At 43.6% G+C, this 12,845-nt stretch overlaps 1 protein-coding gene across 1 annotated transcript in view; it reads left to right on the top strand.

Moving 5' to 3' along the window:
- The first annotated feature begins 1,592 nt into the window (after positions 1 to 1,592).
- LOC129131722 (zinc metalloproteinase-disintegrin-like NaMP) overlaps positions 1,593 to 12,845 on the top strand; it is a 28,430-nt gene continuing 17,177 nt past the window's right edge. Inside the window, exons 1-10 of the mRNA XM_054650716.2 lie at positions 1,593 to 1,716; positions 4,214 to 4,314; positions 4,920 to 4,996; positions 6,423 to 6,501; positions 8,097 to 8,173; positions 8,639 to 8,834; positions 9,279 to 9,341; positions 10,129 to 10,200; positions 10,844 to 11,013; positions 12,591 to 12,675. Of these exons, the coding sequence (XP_054506691.2) occupies positions 1,668 to 1,716; positions 4,214 to 4,314; positions 4,920 to 4,996; positions 6,423 to 6,501; positions 8,097 to 8,173; positions 8,639 to 8,834; positions 9,279 to 9,341; positions 10,129 to 10,200; positions 10,844 to 11,013; positions 12,591 to 12,675 (969 nt within the window). The 5' untranslated portion in view covers positions 1,593 to 1,667. The remainder of the gene's footprint in view (positions 1,717 to 4,213; positions 4,315 to 4,919; positions 4,997 to 6,422; positions 6,502 to 8,096; positions 8,174 to 8,638; positions 8,835 to 9,278; positions 9,342 to 10,128; positions 10,201 to 10,843; positions 11,014 to 12,590; positions 12,676 to 12,845) is intronic.

The raw sequence follows: 12,845 nt of genomic DNA, 5'->3' as shown, positions 1-12,845 counted from the left end.
CCTTCTTCCTGCCAGCCCTTTGTTGGGATGGAACTCTCCCTTCCATCCTGCTGGAAAGCACAGCTTATTAAGAGCATTAACTCTGGAGATGGGGGGGTCACACATCATTTTCACGTGCGTCATGCTGAGAGAATGAGCTGAGATCAATGCTTGGCCAGCAGCCACTTGTTTTTAAAACCAGTTGTTCACAGTTATTTCTCTTAATTTTTTTTTTTTTTTTTTGTGAGGAGGGATGCAGTCCAAGAATGCCCAGCTTATTTTTATTCATAGAACATTTAAAACACTGAATTGTCCTCCTTTCATCTCCACAGAATTTAAAAGGCACCAACCTAAATTTAATGATACAACTTCTGTCTGATTTTGAGCAACTCAGATGAGCACCTGGCAGGGAGATGTCCAAATCCTGCTGAGTTCTTTCCCTGGAGGCCTCTTTCCTAACCTGGGATGCCAACATGAGTTGAAATATTTGACTGAAGTGTCGCAAACAAGCAGCTGCCAAAAATTGTTATCAATTAGCACCATCCTACACTTAATAAAAGCCCAAACCCATCTGTTTGCAGCTCCCAATCTGTCTCAGAACGTCTGGAGATCCGGCAAAAATCTAAGGGGAAAGTTTGGCTTCAGAATGTTCAAAAAATCAGAACTTTTCAATGGAGAAATAGTTATTTACTAATGCTTGTGTGAGAAGAGCAATGGCAGTAAAATTCTCCTGTGGATATAATTCCCCTGCAGATTTATGCAGATATATTTACTCATTTATAAACTAACATAAATGATGAATATATAAATTACTTTGTCATGTTTATTGCTGACACTACCATGTAAGAATATAAATTTATATCGAGATGATCCACTCCAGTTCTCTGTACTCTGTAACCTCTATTTTAACCCAGGAAAAGTTCACCTTCTCTAAAGCAGTTGTGTATTGACACCTGTAGCCTGAGCAATTTTATCACTCCTTTATTACAGCTGACTGAGTCAGTGGGGTCCTTTGCTGGCAGAGATTTTTGGATTATTATTGGACAGAGCTCACCTGGATCATTCACTGCTCTGCCTCCTCCACTGACTCACCTGAGCCCGAAGCAAACATTACTAACAGAGGTGACAGGGCAGCAAAGGCTCTGCTCAGTGTTTATTCTGTCAGTGATTCACTGAGCAGATTCAGGGGTAAATACCCAGAATTAAAGCACAGCTTTGCCCCCAGCCCTGCTGACCTGTTTTACCCCAAACATCCTGGGAACTCTCCCATTCCTTGACATTCCACTGGTTTTATTTCAGCTTTTACCAGCCAGACCATGAATAGATGGAATTAGGACCAGCCCAACCATTCTATAACTCAATGACAGCTGCAATCTCCCAATCTATTGATTGATGGATTGATTGGTGTTAATCATTTCCTTTTCCCCGTTTTTAGGGAAGCCGATCCGAAGCAGCGGCCGAGCCCTGTGCCGATGTTTGGGGCACGGACCCAGCAGCAGGAACTCCCCTTGCTGTAACACTCTGTGCCTTGGGTGTTGTGCAACACCTTGAGCAAACACTTCCTCCTGCAGGAGCAGGAATAAAGCTGAGCCCGTCCCTGCCTCTCACTCGCAGCCCAGAGCAGCTGGCGGACAGGGCCACGCTGGGAGCGCCACATCTCCAGCCCAAGGAGCCCCAGCACCCAGAGCATGAGAATCCTCCTCATTTCTGCTCTTCTGCTGCATCTCCTCCAACAAGGTACTGCACTTTTTAGTCCTTTCCCACTTTTGCTGTGGATAATGCTGTATGAAGTTTTAATTATTAACTGGTAGATAATAGGGAGGAACAGCGAGTTAAAGCCTTTGGGAAATGGAGTTAGGGATATTTGGGATTTTCTGTTCAAAGCAATTCTCTGTAATTCCTTAGTTAGAGCAGCATTTACTTGTTTGAAAAGTGGCCATAAATTGCCTAAAGACACACAACTGGTTGGTTTTGTAAGCCACTAAAGCAATACTTACTCTGCAAGTGAGAGGCCAATTTACCCAATCACACCAATTTATCAGCATTTTGGCCATAAAATAACAGATTTCTGTATGAATTCAATTACAGCATTACCTGATTTAAAGTATTGATCACTCTTTATTTATCTGCATGATACTTCAGGTTATAGTCAAGTGACTCCACCTGAGCAGATCCCACTTTTTTTTCCCCCACAATTTCTTCTAATACCTGTCAACAGGGAATGGAATTTTTCAGAGCTTGGCCTGCACAAACTTGTACAGGATTTATATCCATAGTTAAACATAGAATTAGCATTCAGGCACAAATCTATAATTTGGGGTTTTTTTCACAGAATATCTGAAAATGTGCACACCATTAAAGTGTTACCTTATTTACCTTGACAAAACCACAATTTCATTGTCAATAAAATCCTCCCTAATGATTTTTTTGCTGGTTGAAGCCCTTGGAAAAGCACACAATTATTTGTTCCTTATTACAAGTTGTTGTAGGAGGCCCGAGGAATTTCCTTCCTCCTTCAAGCTCAAAATAAAGCCTGAAGGTAGCAAAGACAATGCACTGATTAAGAAACTCCCTCGAAGAAAGGATTCATTCCAAACAAAACCAACCAGTTTTCCTCGAAATTCTGTCTGGATCAGACTGCAGGGAAGGGATGAGTTTAGTCCTGAGCCTCCCTTTAAACCTTGCCTTAACTTGAACTCTCTGGGCTAGAGTTGCACAAAGGGTGTGGAGAGATAAAACTGGGGATCTCTGTTCCAGGAGGCCTGAAATATTCCTGAGATTGCTGCACAAGGACACACTTGAAGCCTGTGCAGAGAAATCTGAAAAGCAGCAGATTTTTTTGGAAAATAAACATAATTAGTTGCTTAAAAAAACCCATAAATCATGGTTGTGAGTGGCAGGAGTAAAGTTACACCTGGTAGCTGCTCCCAGCACGTGCTTGGTGCAACAGCTCAGCTGCCACAGGATCCCTCTGCACCATTAAATCAACAGCTTTATCAAGATACGACCAGGTTTGCTCTGCAATTACTTTTGGAAAGGGTTGAATCAAATAAATCAGTGATAAAAGAATGGATCAGTTTGTTTTACTGCCACAATTTGCACGAGGATGTGCTCTCCTGCTCCAGAGAGAAAATTACAGTAATTGGAGACCTCTCTCCTGGAAAAAGCTGGCCCTGGGGCAGGAATTACCATGGGAGGTGCTCTGCTCCTCTGTTTTTGTGGGATCTCATTGCCTTTCTGGGCAGCTTAGGGTTTTTTTTTGTTGTTGTTGGTTTATTTTTCAAATACAGACCCTCAAGAATTCACCAATTCAGATGAAATTCCCTTTTGTAGGAGATTAGGAGATTAAAGAGTTCAGGGGTATCTAAAAACTGCTGTTGGGGCAAACCAACATCTCCCTTGCCTGACCCTGTTTTCCCAAAACCTGGCCCCCAGCTGCCAGGATGGACTGCAGGGTGTACCCAGGACAGGCCCCAAATTAACTTTGCTCTGCATTTGCTGAGCTTCAGAGCAGAAAACAAAAAGAAATTCTTTTTATCAGCCTTGCATTTCCTCACCCAGCTCTTTACAGCCCCTCCAGACCTATGAGACCACTCAAAATGGTCTTGAGGAACCTCCTGGATTCCTTGCACCTTCAAGATTTTCCTGATTTCCTCCCTATCTCCCATTATTTTACCTGGCCATGTCCAAATGTCTCCCCCAACCTTCTGCTGTCCCTCCTTCAACCCAATTGAAGAGGTAAAAGTTGTAATTATTTATTACCACCCTCTCTTAGAGTTCTGCCACAGTTATTTACATGCCAGAGCCTTCCAAAGCAGGACTCTTGTTGCATTGTGTAAGTTTATTTGCTGGTGCAGAGGCAGTCTGGGCCTGTCTGTCACGTGCTGAGGTTTGGAGATCGCTCATTCCACAAACCCAAATCCATTCATTCATGTCACTGGGAAATGCAGAGGGAAAGGCTGCCCTGGCATGGCTGGGCTGGCTTGTTGGGACTTGAACTGCTCCGAGCTGGGGGAAGAAACACAAAGGGAATTGCAAGAAATGTTTGGACACCTGCAAGTTGCCAGGGAGGGCATCCCCTCCAAAATGCAGGATGTGAAAACCTCTGGTGTTGGATCAGGGGATGTAGGCAAAGCAGGGGAGCACGAGGTGCTGCAAGAACCCAAAGAATCACCTGGCCTGCCAAGAAATTGGGTGTTTAATAAATGAAAATTGTGTTTTCATCAATCCCCAGGGAGCAGCAGAGAGAAGTTCTCTGGAGCCGAGCAATATGAAATCGTTTACCCACAGAAACTGCACGCGGTGCACAGGAGAGCTGCAGGAACCAGCTCAGAGGTAGGGAAGGAGATCATTTCTTGGGTGATTCTGGGAGATGGGGAAGGATTTGTGGAGCTAAAACACCCTTGGCTTCCAAGGTTAAGAGAATTTGGACAAACATTTGCTCTTCCAGAAGAGCATGTGGAGAAGTGAGGTGGTGTTCAGTGAGGAGGAGCTGAGGTGTCCTCAGAGAAGAGAATCCCTAAGGCCATCTCTGAACTTGTGTCTCTGCAAAGAGAGATGTGGGGTTTGATACTACTCAGAGTTTTAATAACCTGTGGACACTTGAATTTGGGTTAAATGAAAGCAATAATTAAAAGCAGCCATGGTCTGTGCAATTCCAGAAGGTGTTATGGAAGTGTCTGAACCCAGCCATCCCCTCAGCCCTTTCCCAAGCACGCAGGATTTGTGCTTATGGAGGCAGAAATGAATTTGCAAAGTCAAATTTGCTCCTCTAATTAAAACCCCTCCAACAGAGCGACCTCCTGCTTATCCTGCTCCTGGCAGAATCCTTGTTTTTGGTGAGGAGAGGAGGAAAAGAACACGGCTGGCATTCCAATAACACCACTGGTGAGGCCAGGAGCTGCAGCAGAGCTTTTTCTGACACTTAAATCTGTTTACAGAGCAAATATGATGACATAGTGAAGTATGGGATCAAAGCCAATGGAGAGGAAGTGGTGCTGCAGCTCCGAAAAAATCGGTAGGTTCAGTTCAGCTCTGCCCTTATTCCTCCCTGGGAGCCACTGCAGGGTGTTCCTGCCAAAAACCAGCAATCAGAGCCCTGAGAAACAGAAGGGGTTTGGGAAATGCAACATTTCAATGGCAAGGAAAGAAAAAGGGAGAGAAAGAATCCTGTCACTGTTTTGGGAATGTGGAAGAAGTGCTTGGGATGAGACATTGCCATGATGGAGGGACTTCCCCTCCTGCTACCTCTGCTCCCCCATTTCCTTCCTAAATTGTTGAATCCAATGCATATTTGATATTTTTCTATTATTTCACAAGTTTTCTGTGACTATGAAGAGTCTGTGGGTCATAGAATTGTGGCCTGGAGTGACAGGACAAGGGGGATGGTTTTAAATGGAGCGAGAGAGATTAGGAAGAAATTCCTGCCTGGGAGGGTGAGGAGGGGCTGGGATGGAATTCCCAGAGGAGCTGGGGCTGGCCCTGGATCCCTGGAAGTGTCCAAGGCCAGGCTGAAGCAATGTGGGACAGTGGAGGATTCCCTGCCCATGGAAGTGGAAGAGCTTTCAGGTGCCTTCCCACTCAAACCATTCCATGATTCTAGGACAGACTCAATGATCTTGGAGGTGTTTTCCAACCTTACTCATTCTGTGGCTCTATATTTATATACCCCTATATTACAGACAGATATAGAGATAGATAAATGATAGAAAGGTAAATAGATAGATAGATAGATAGATAGATAGATAGATAGATAGATAGATACAGATATTTACCTTAGCACTACTCCTCTTGAACCTGGAGTAACCAAATATAACTTGGCATGGACCAAATCTTCCTGGAAATTGAAAGTCTGGCTCCAGAAGAACATTAACACACACTCCAACAAGCCTGGGTTAATGGGTGCTTTTCCAGAGGCTGTGCAAATACAGTAGTGCCATAATCAATTCATGTTAAAGATAGCCTGTAATTAACTGCTTGCCTTGTTTTAATCTAATCCAAATATTTGGAGGTGGGGGGAGGGAAATGTGTTGTACTAGATTCTGTTCTTTGAAGGGAAATGGGATTGTGGCAGTGGAAGAGAGTTGCCCAAATGGGAGTCACTGCAGATGTGCTGCTTTTAGGAAGATGTAAAAAGGGCCAAAAAAAAAAAAAATCAATATGTAATTATACATTTGTATCCAGATCTGCCAGGAGAGGAGTTCATCCCAATGCCATCAGCGCACTTTAATTGCTTTCTTCTTTTAGGAAAGTCTTTTTGTTTGAGTAAGGATTACGAGCAAGCAGAATTCCCCTCCCTGCAGCTTTTGCTTCCCGAGTTTCTCCGATACTAGGAATAACCTGAGTAATTGTTTGAATTCCCCACATACTCCTGTGCTGTGTCATCACCTCATTTCTACATGGCAACAATTTCCTTGGAATAATGACTGCTTGGCCTCTTGCAGGGATCTCCTGGCTGGGGATTACTCTGAAACTCTTTATTCTGCTGAGGGCCGACGGATAACGACAGCTCCTCGCATCAAGGTAATACAGGAAGGGTTTCTCCCCTTTGCTTCCAGACTTGAGGTCCACATGAGATTCATGGATCTGTGAAATCATGGGAGATATGAGACAGAAAGGAAAGGTTTGAAATCCAGGTTTGAAGCCATTTAGGGTGAAGGGATGGGGAAGTTGGGGTTGGTCACTGGTGCCTGTTGGGAATCAGCTCCACGGTTTGGCTTCCAGGAAAGCAGCACCTCCGTGGCTGCTGAGCAATGTCTGGGTCGAATTCCAGCCTTTTGTTGGCAGCCAGGGCCATCCCAAAGCTTTCAAGCTCCCGACTCTGCCGAGTGTGCACGCTTGGCTCCACCTGCCCAGCCCCGTGACTTGAGTTCCGCCCGGTCCCAGGGAGATCCCAGCCCGATAAATCCCCATTTCCTCCCGGCTCACGTTTCCAGCCACGCTCTGTGAGCCCAGCTGCCTCCTCTGAGCCCTGACAAATCCCTTCTGCACCTGCACACAGACGGGGCTGGCTGTGGAAGGGATTTTTTAATTCACTGCACGCTGATCTTCCCCAAAGCTCCCACCTGAAGTTCTCCTCCAAGCTCATGAGATGGGTTTGAACAACACAATCTGGAATTCAAAGCCAAATTTTCTCTGTTAGGTGCAATTAGGAGGATTTTGAATGAAATAAATGCGCATAAATAACTCTGGGTTGATTATTTTGGGTTATTTTTTTCTGAGTGCTCCAATTATTTCCACTCCCTGAATGAATCCAGTGAAAAACCTGGATAAAGACAAACTCGAAGAGCCCTACATGTGCTGAACAGAGAATTCCTACCCTGGAGATATTGGATTGTGATCAGGAGTTTTTCCTCTTGTATCCCCAAAGGATGGAGATAAATCCTCCTCTTTTCCCCAGTAATTTTCCCTTTGTGGATGTCTTTTTCCCTGTAACAAAGTTGGTATTTTGTGGTGGAAGACAAATAAATTATAAAGTTAAACCAAAATCCACACAAGGAAACAAAAGGCACAGGGAATGAAGGCTTGGATACAGATTCTTAAGAATTCCATTCAGGAAAATGCTGTGGGTAAAATTCTCCACAAACCCTCAGTGACTTTGAAGTCTCTTTGAACACAGAAACAGAAACCATAAATCCTTAAGCCAATTAAGTCCCAAAACAGTTTCCCCTACCCATGTTTAATATAATACCTGTATTTTAATCTCACTGAAATCAATGCATTTAATTGATGGGTAATTAAAAAGCCTTTTCTTGAAATTTGGGCTCAAGGAAACCTTTTGGTGTGGACTTTATTGAGCAGAGCCCAGCAGTGTGTACTTAATTTGGAGCAGGGAGTTAGAATATTCTTATTTTTCTGTGCTGTGCTTTGACCAGAGCCCAGAATTGTTGTTTTTTGTCACAATTTGTGTGTTGAAGGACAAAAATAATGGGTCCACAGCCAACGTGGAAATGGTCATGAACTTTTAAAATTCCTTTTAAGCATCTCCTAATGTGAGACTTCTTCAAGTAGTGCACTTCATTGTAATTTGTAGATGGTTTAATTTGTTTTCTGAAATCCCTGGATCCAGTGGAGCCCATGGACACCCCAAGCTGACATTGAGGATTTTTTCCCACCAGGATCATTGTTACTATGGAGGCCACGTGGAGGGGGATGCTGAGTCTGAGGCGAGCATCAGCACCTGCACAGGGCTCAGGTGAGAGGGGCTGGGTCCCAGGAGCAGAGTGTGCAGCTTCTGGGATAAATGTTCTAATAGGAGAGAATCAGGATGGAAAGAAGTCATGTGATTTTTATTCAGGCTTTGGAAACTTGTTTCCCAAAAAAAAAAACAGAGGGAGAAGGGAGAAAAGTAATTATTCTTAGTTCCTTACAATATTTCAGCTTTTCACCTCAAATCAGGATGAAAACATCTTTGAATTTCTCCCTGGAATGAAATCCACTTTTCAACCACTTCTGTCAGCACACCCCCCCCCCCAGAATTTAAATCAAATTAATGCTGAACCCAGCTTCTCTTTGACTGAGAGCACCCAAATCTTCCATAATTAATTTCTGTTTCTAAAGTATTGCATGCCGCCTCAGGCTGCTGGAATATTCCAAGGGTCTCTGTGCTCAGGATAAATGCTGCCTTGATCCAAAACCTCACATTCCAACCCATTTTTAGTGGCTATTTTGAGACCCGTGGCCAGAAGTTCCTCATTGAGCCCCTGGGAGCCTCGGACAGGGATGAACACGTGGTTTACAAATACGAGGCCCTGAAACAAGAGCCCATCAAAACCTGTGGGCTGGTCAACAACTCCTGGGAACAGGACCACAGTGACCCCATCAATGGCATCTTCAAGTCCAGCAACAGCCCAGAGGTAAGGACATGGCTGTCCCATCACCAAAAGGGAATTTGTGGCCACTGGAAAACCCTAAATAGCCCAAATCCCACTTGGTCTGCTGGCACCTTCACAAAGGAGCTGTTTAAACACAGGGAAGTGGGATCACATCTTAAAAACCTGAACAAAATATTGCAGATCTGAGATTTCAGAGTCACCAGCTGAGTTAAACCTTCCTGCCTTTATTAACAGGTGCCCAGTGCACCTTTAACACCTAAATGCCCATTAATATCTATTTTACCTTCCATATCTGAATAAAAATTTCAATATCCAACCTACTTCTTATCATTTAAACCCAAACCAGTCCCTTCTGAATGACCTGGCCAAAGAAATCCCCTCAATAATTAACAAAAAGCTTTGAAACTGCAGAGGTTGGGATAGGAAAAGCTCTTAAAAGTAATTTTAAATCCATGATTCCTTTAGATGAAAGCCTACCTGAAAGCAAGGAAGTACCTGGAGCTCTATGTCGTTGCAGACAACACTTTGGTGAGTTTTGGAATTATTATTTCATGTTTGATCAGCCCCACAGGAGCTTTCCAGGGTATCCCAACTTGTATTCCTGGGCTCCTACATGAGCTACAAGGGCCTGGCTGGGAAATGGGATTTCTAAAGGGGATTTCATTTGAGATTCCCATCTGGAGATGACAGGAATTCAGAAAAGACCTTGCAGTGCTTGTCCTGCTGGAATATCCTGAGCTGGAAGGGAATGTCCTGATTTGAAGGGAATATCCTGAATTTAAGGGAATATCCTGATTTGGAAGGGGATATCCTGAATTGACGAGAATATCCTGATTTGGAAGGGAATATCCTGATTTGGAAGGGAATATCCTGATTTGAAGGGAATATCCTGAATTGAAGGGAGTATCCTGATTTGGAAGGGAATATCCTGAATTGAAGAGAATATCCTGAGCTGGAAGGGAATATCCTGATTTGGAAGGGAATATCCTGATTTTGAAGGGAATGTCCTGATTTGAAGGGAATACCCTGATTTGGAAGGGAATATCCTGATTTGGAAGGGATAATCGTGACCTTGAAGGGACCCACAAGGATCATTGAGCCCAACTCCTTCTCTTCACCCTACACAGAAATTCACATTTTGGAAGGGGCTGATACTGAAACCCAACATCTGATAAAATCCTGCATCAATCATAAAATAAAGCATGAAGTTTTATACATGGCATGGTTTGCAAACCAATCTTCTGTGGGATATTTATTTCCTAATAAATCCCCTTTTCCCTCTCCTTTTCCTGACATGCTGTATTTGCCTTTTCAGTACAAGAAATACGATGAAGATGTTAAAAATATAAGACAAAGGATATTTGGAATAGTCAACTACATCAACACGGTGAGAGCAAACAAGTGACAATGAAATCCAAGTGTTTTGTAATTTTTTTCTGTTGAAAAAGATTGAAATACAAATGATTTATATTTTTTTCTATTGAAAGCCATTGAAATCCAAATTATTTAAAATATTTTTCTATTGGAAACCATTGAAATCCAAGTGGTTTATAAATTCTATTGTAAACGTCATAAATTCCCATTATTACATGTAGGAATGAATGAAAGCTCAACTTCATGGTAATTTATTCTCCTATTCTTTGCCTTCAGATATGAGATTTTTAATAAGAATTATTTCTACTCCTACTTTAATTATTTCTACTCCTACTTTAATTATTTATACTCCTACTTCAATTATTTCTACCAATACTTTAAGATGCTTTTTAATCACTTGTCAGGTGAAAGGTTGTTGCAAAAAGAATAAATTGATTCTTCATTTCTTTGGCAAGTCATATTTTTTTTAACCCCATTCTAAAGTTGAAATGTGATGAGAAATCAGATTTTCAGTTTATTTGGTGAGACTTTTTTGGAATTCAGAGCTTGGAAAGGCTTTGTTAGGTCCGGAGTGGATATTGGAGTGGAAAAGTGACCAATACTAGGGTGAGGCTTTGTTTAATTTTTATTTATTTTTAATTAATTCTCTGCTGCAGGTTTATAAAGCCATCAACACCCACGTGGCTCTGGTTGGCCTGGAGGTGTGGACAGATGGGGACAAGTTTCCCCTGAGCAGGGAAGCAGGCTTCACCCTGGACGCCTTCTCCAAGTGGCGCCTGTCGGATCTGCTCAAGAGGAAGAGGAACGACAACGCCCAGCTCATCACGTGGGTCCCTTCCCTTCCCTTCCCTTCCCTTCCCTTCCCTTCCCTTCCCTTCCCTTCCCTTCCCTTCCCTTCCCTTCCCTTCCCTTCCCTTCCCTTCCCTTCCCTTCCCTTCCCTTCCCTTCCCTTCCCTTCCCTTCCCTTCCCTTCCCTTCCCTTCCCTTCCCTTCCCTTCCCTTCCCTTCCCTTCCCCTCCCCTCCCCTCCCCTCCCCTCCCCTCCCCTCCCCTCCCCTCCCTTCCCTTCCCTTCCCTTCCCTTCCCTTCCCTTCCCTTCCCTTCCCTTCCCTTCCCTTCCCTTCCCTTCCCTTCCCTTCCCTTCCCTTCCCTTCCCTTCCCTTCCCTTCCCTTCCCTTCCCTTCCCTTCCCTTCCCCTCCCCTCCCCTCCCCTCCCCTCCCCTCCCCTCCCCTCCCCTCCCTTCCCTTCCCTTCCCTTCCCTTCCCTTCCCTTCCCTTCCCTTCCCTTCCCTTCCCTTCCCTTCCCTTCCCTTCCCTTCCCTTCCCTTCCCTTCCCTTCCCTTCCCTTCCCTTCCCTTCCCTTCCCTTCCCCTCCCCTCCCCTCCCCTCCCTTCCCTTCCCTTCCCTTCCCTTCCCTTCCCTTCCCTTCCCTTCCCTTCCCTTCCCTTCCCTTCCCTTCCCTTCCCTTCCCTTCCCTTCCCCTCCCCATTTTTTATTCCTTAAAAATTGGTCAACAACGCATTCAAGGCCATTTTTATTCCTTAAAAATCACCCACCAAACTCATTCAAGACCCTTTTTATTCCTTAAAAATTGGTTATCAAACTCATTCAAGGCCATTTTTATTACTTAAAAATTGCTCACCAAACACAGTCAAGGCACTTTTTATTCCTTAAAAATCACTCACCAAACACAATCAAGGCATTTTTTATTCTTTAAAATTTGTCACCAATCAGTGGCACAATCCTGACCTGGATTTCACCCATTCTGAGACTGGCTTGTACCAATTCCAGGACAAAAAAATAAATCCAAATTCTCTTTCTCTCTTTTTTTTTTGTTTTTTCCTGTCATGGAACGCAAATAAATTCCTGCCAGGACACAGCATCCAATCCTTCCAACAGAATTCCTGCAAAAGCAGGGAGTGGGAATTTTTCCCTTATCTAAGACTCTTCTGGTTTTGCTCACTCAATAAATTTGAGTGTCCTGGGCACTGCAGCAAAGTCTGACAACTTAAAGAGTCATAACATGAAGTTTACCAGGAAGATGATGAATTAAATTTCCCCAAAAATGTGGGAAACACCAAATTAAACCAGCATTGACCTCACTTTTCTGTCTTGTGTCCAGAGGTCCTGACTCATCCCAGCTGTTGCTGCATTTGGACCTCTTTACACTCCAACAAATGCTTTAAATCTGATGAACCACCATGGAATTTAAGTAAATATTAATACAAAAGGTGCTTCAATTGTTTTTTTTTTTAAATTTTATTTGCAGGGATCTTAAAATTAAATATTTGGTTAGATGTGAGATTCCATCTGGAGCTGGGGATGGAACCTCCAGCCTGGTTTGGAGAAGATCCCTGGGTTCAGAGCCCATCTGATCTCACTGTGTCTTTGTGCTTCCTTCCAGAGGCCTGGACTTTGAGGGCACCACGATTGGATTGGCCTTCCTCAAATCCATATGCAGTGATTCATTTTCTGCAGGTATTATTCAGGTCTGATTCATTTTTATTTCATTTTTTAAAACCTTTCCTATGTTTTTTTTCGCTCTGCCAGTGAAGAACCTTTGTGAATATTGTTGGGTTTAGGGCACTTTCAGTTCTCTGGTTCATTATTGGACTGTAAAAATTCAAAATCAGAGCCCTGGAAGTGTCCAAGGCCAGGC

This window comes from Agelaius phoeniceus, chromosome 30 (genome assembly GCF_051311805.1).
Source record: "Agelaius phoeniceus isolate bAgePho1 chromosome 30, bAgePho1.hap1, whole genome shotgun sequence".
In the NCBI taxonomy this organism is placed as follows: domain Eukaryota; kingdom Metazoa; phylum Chordata; class Aves; order Passeriformes; family Icteridae; genus Agelaius; species Agelaius phoeniceus.
Note: the sequence above shows the minus strand (reverse complement) of the source record. Positions and strands in the feature narration are given on the sequence as shown.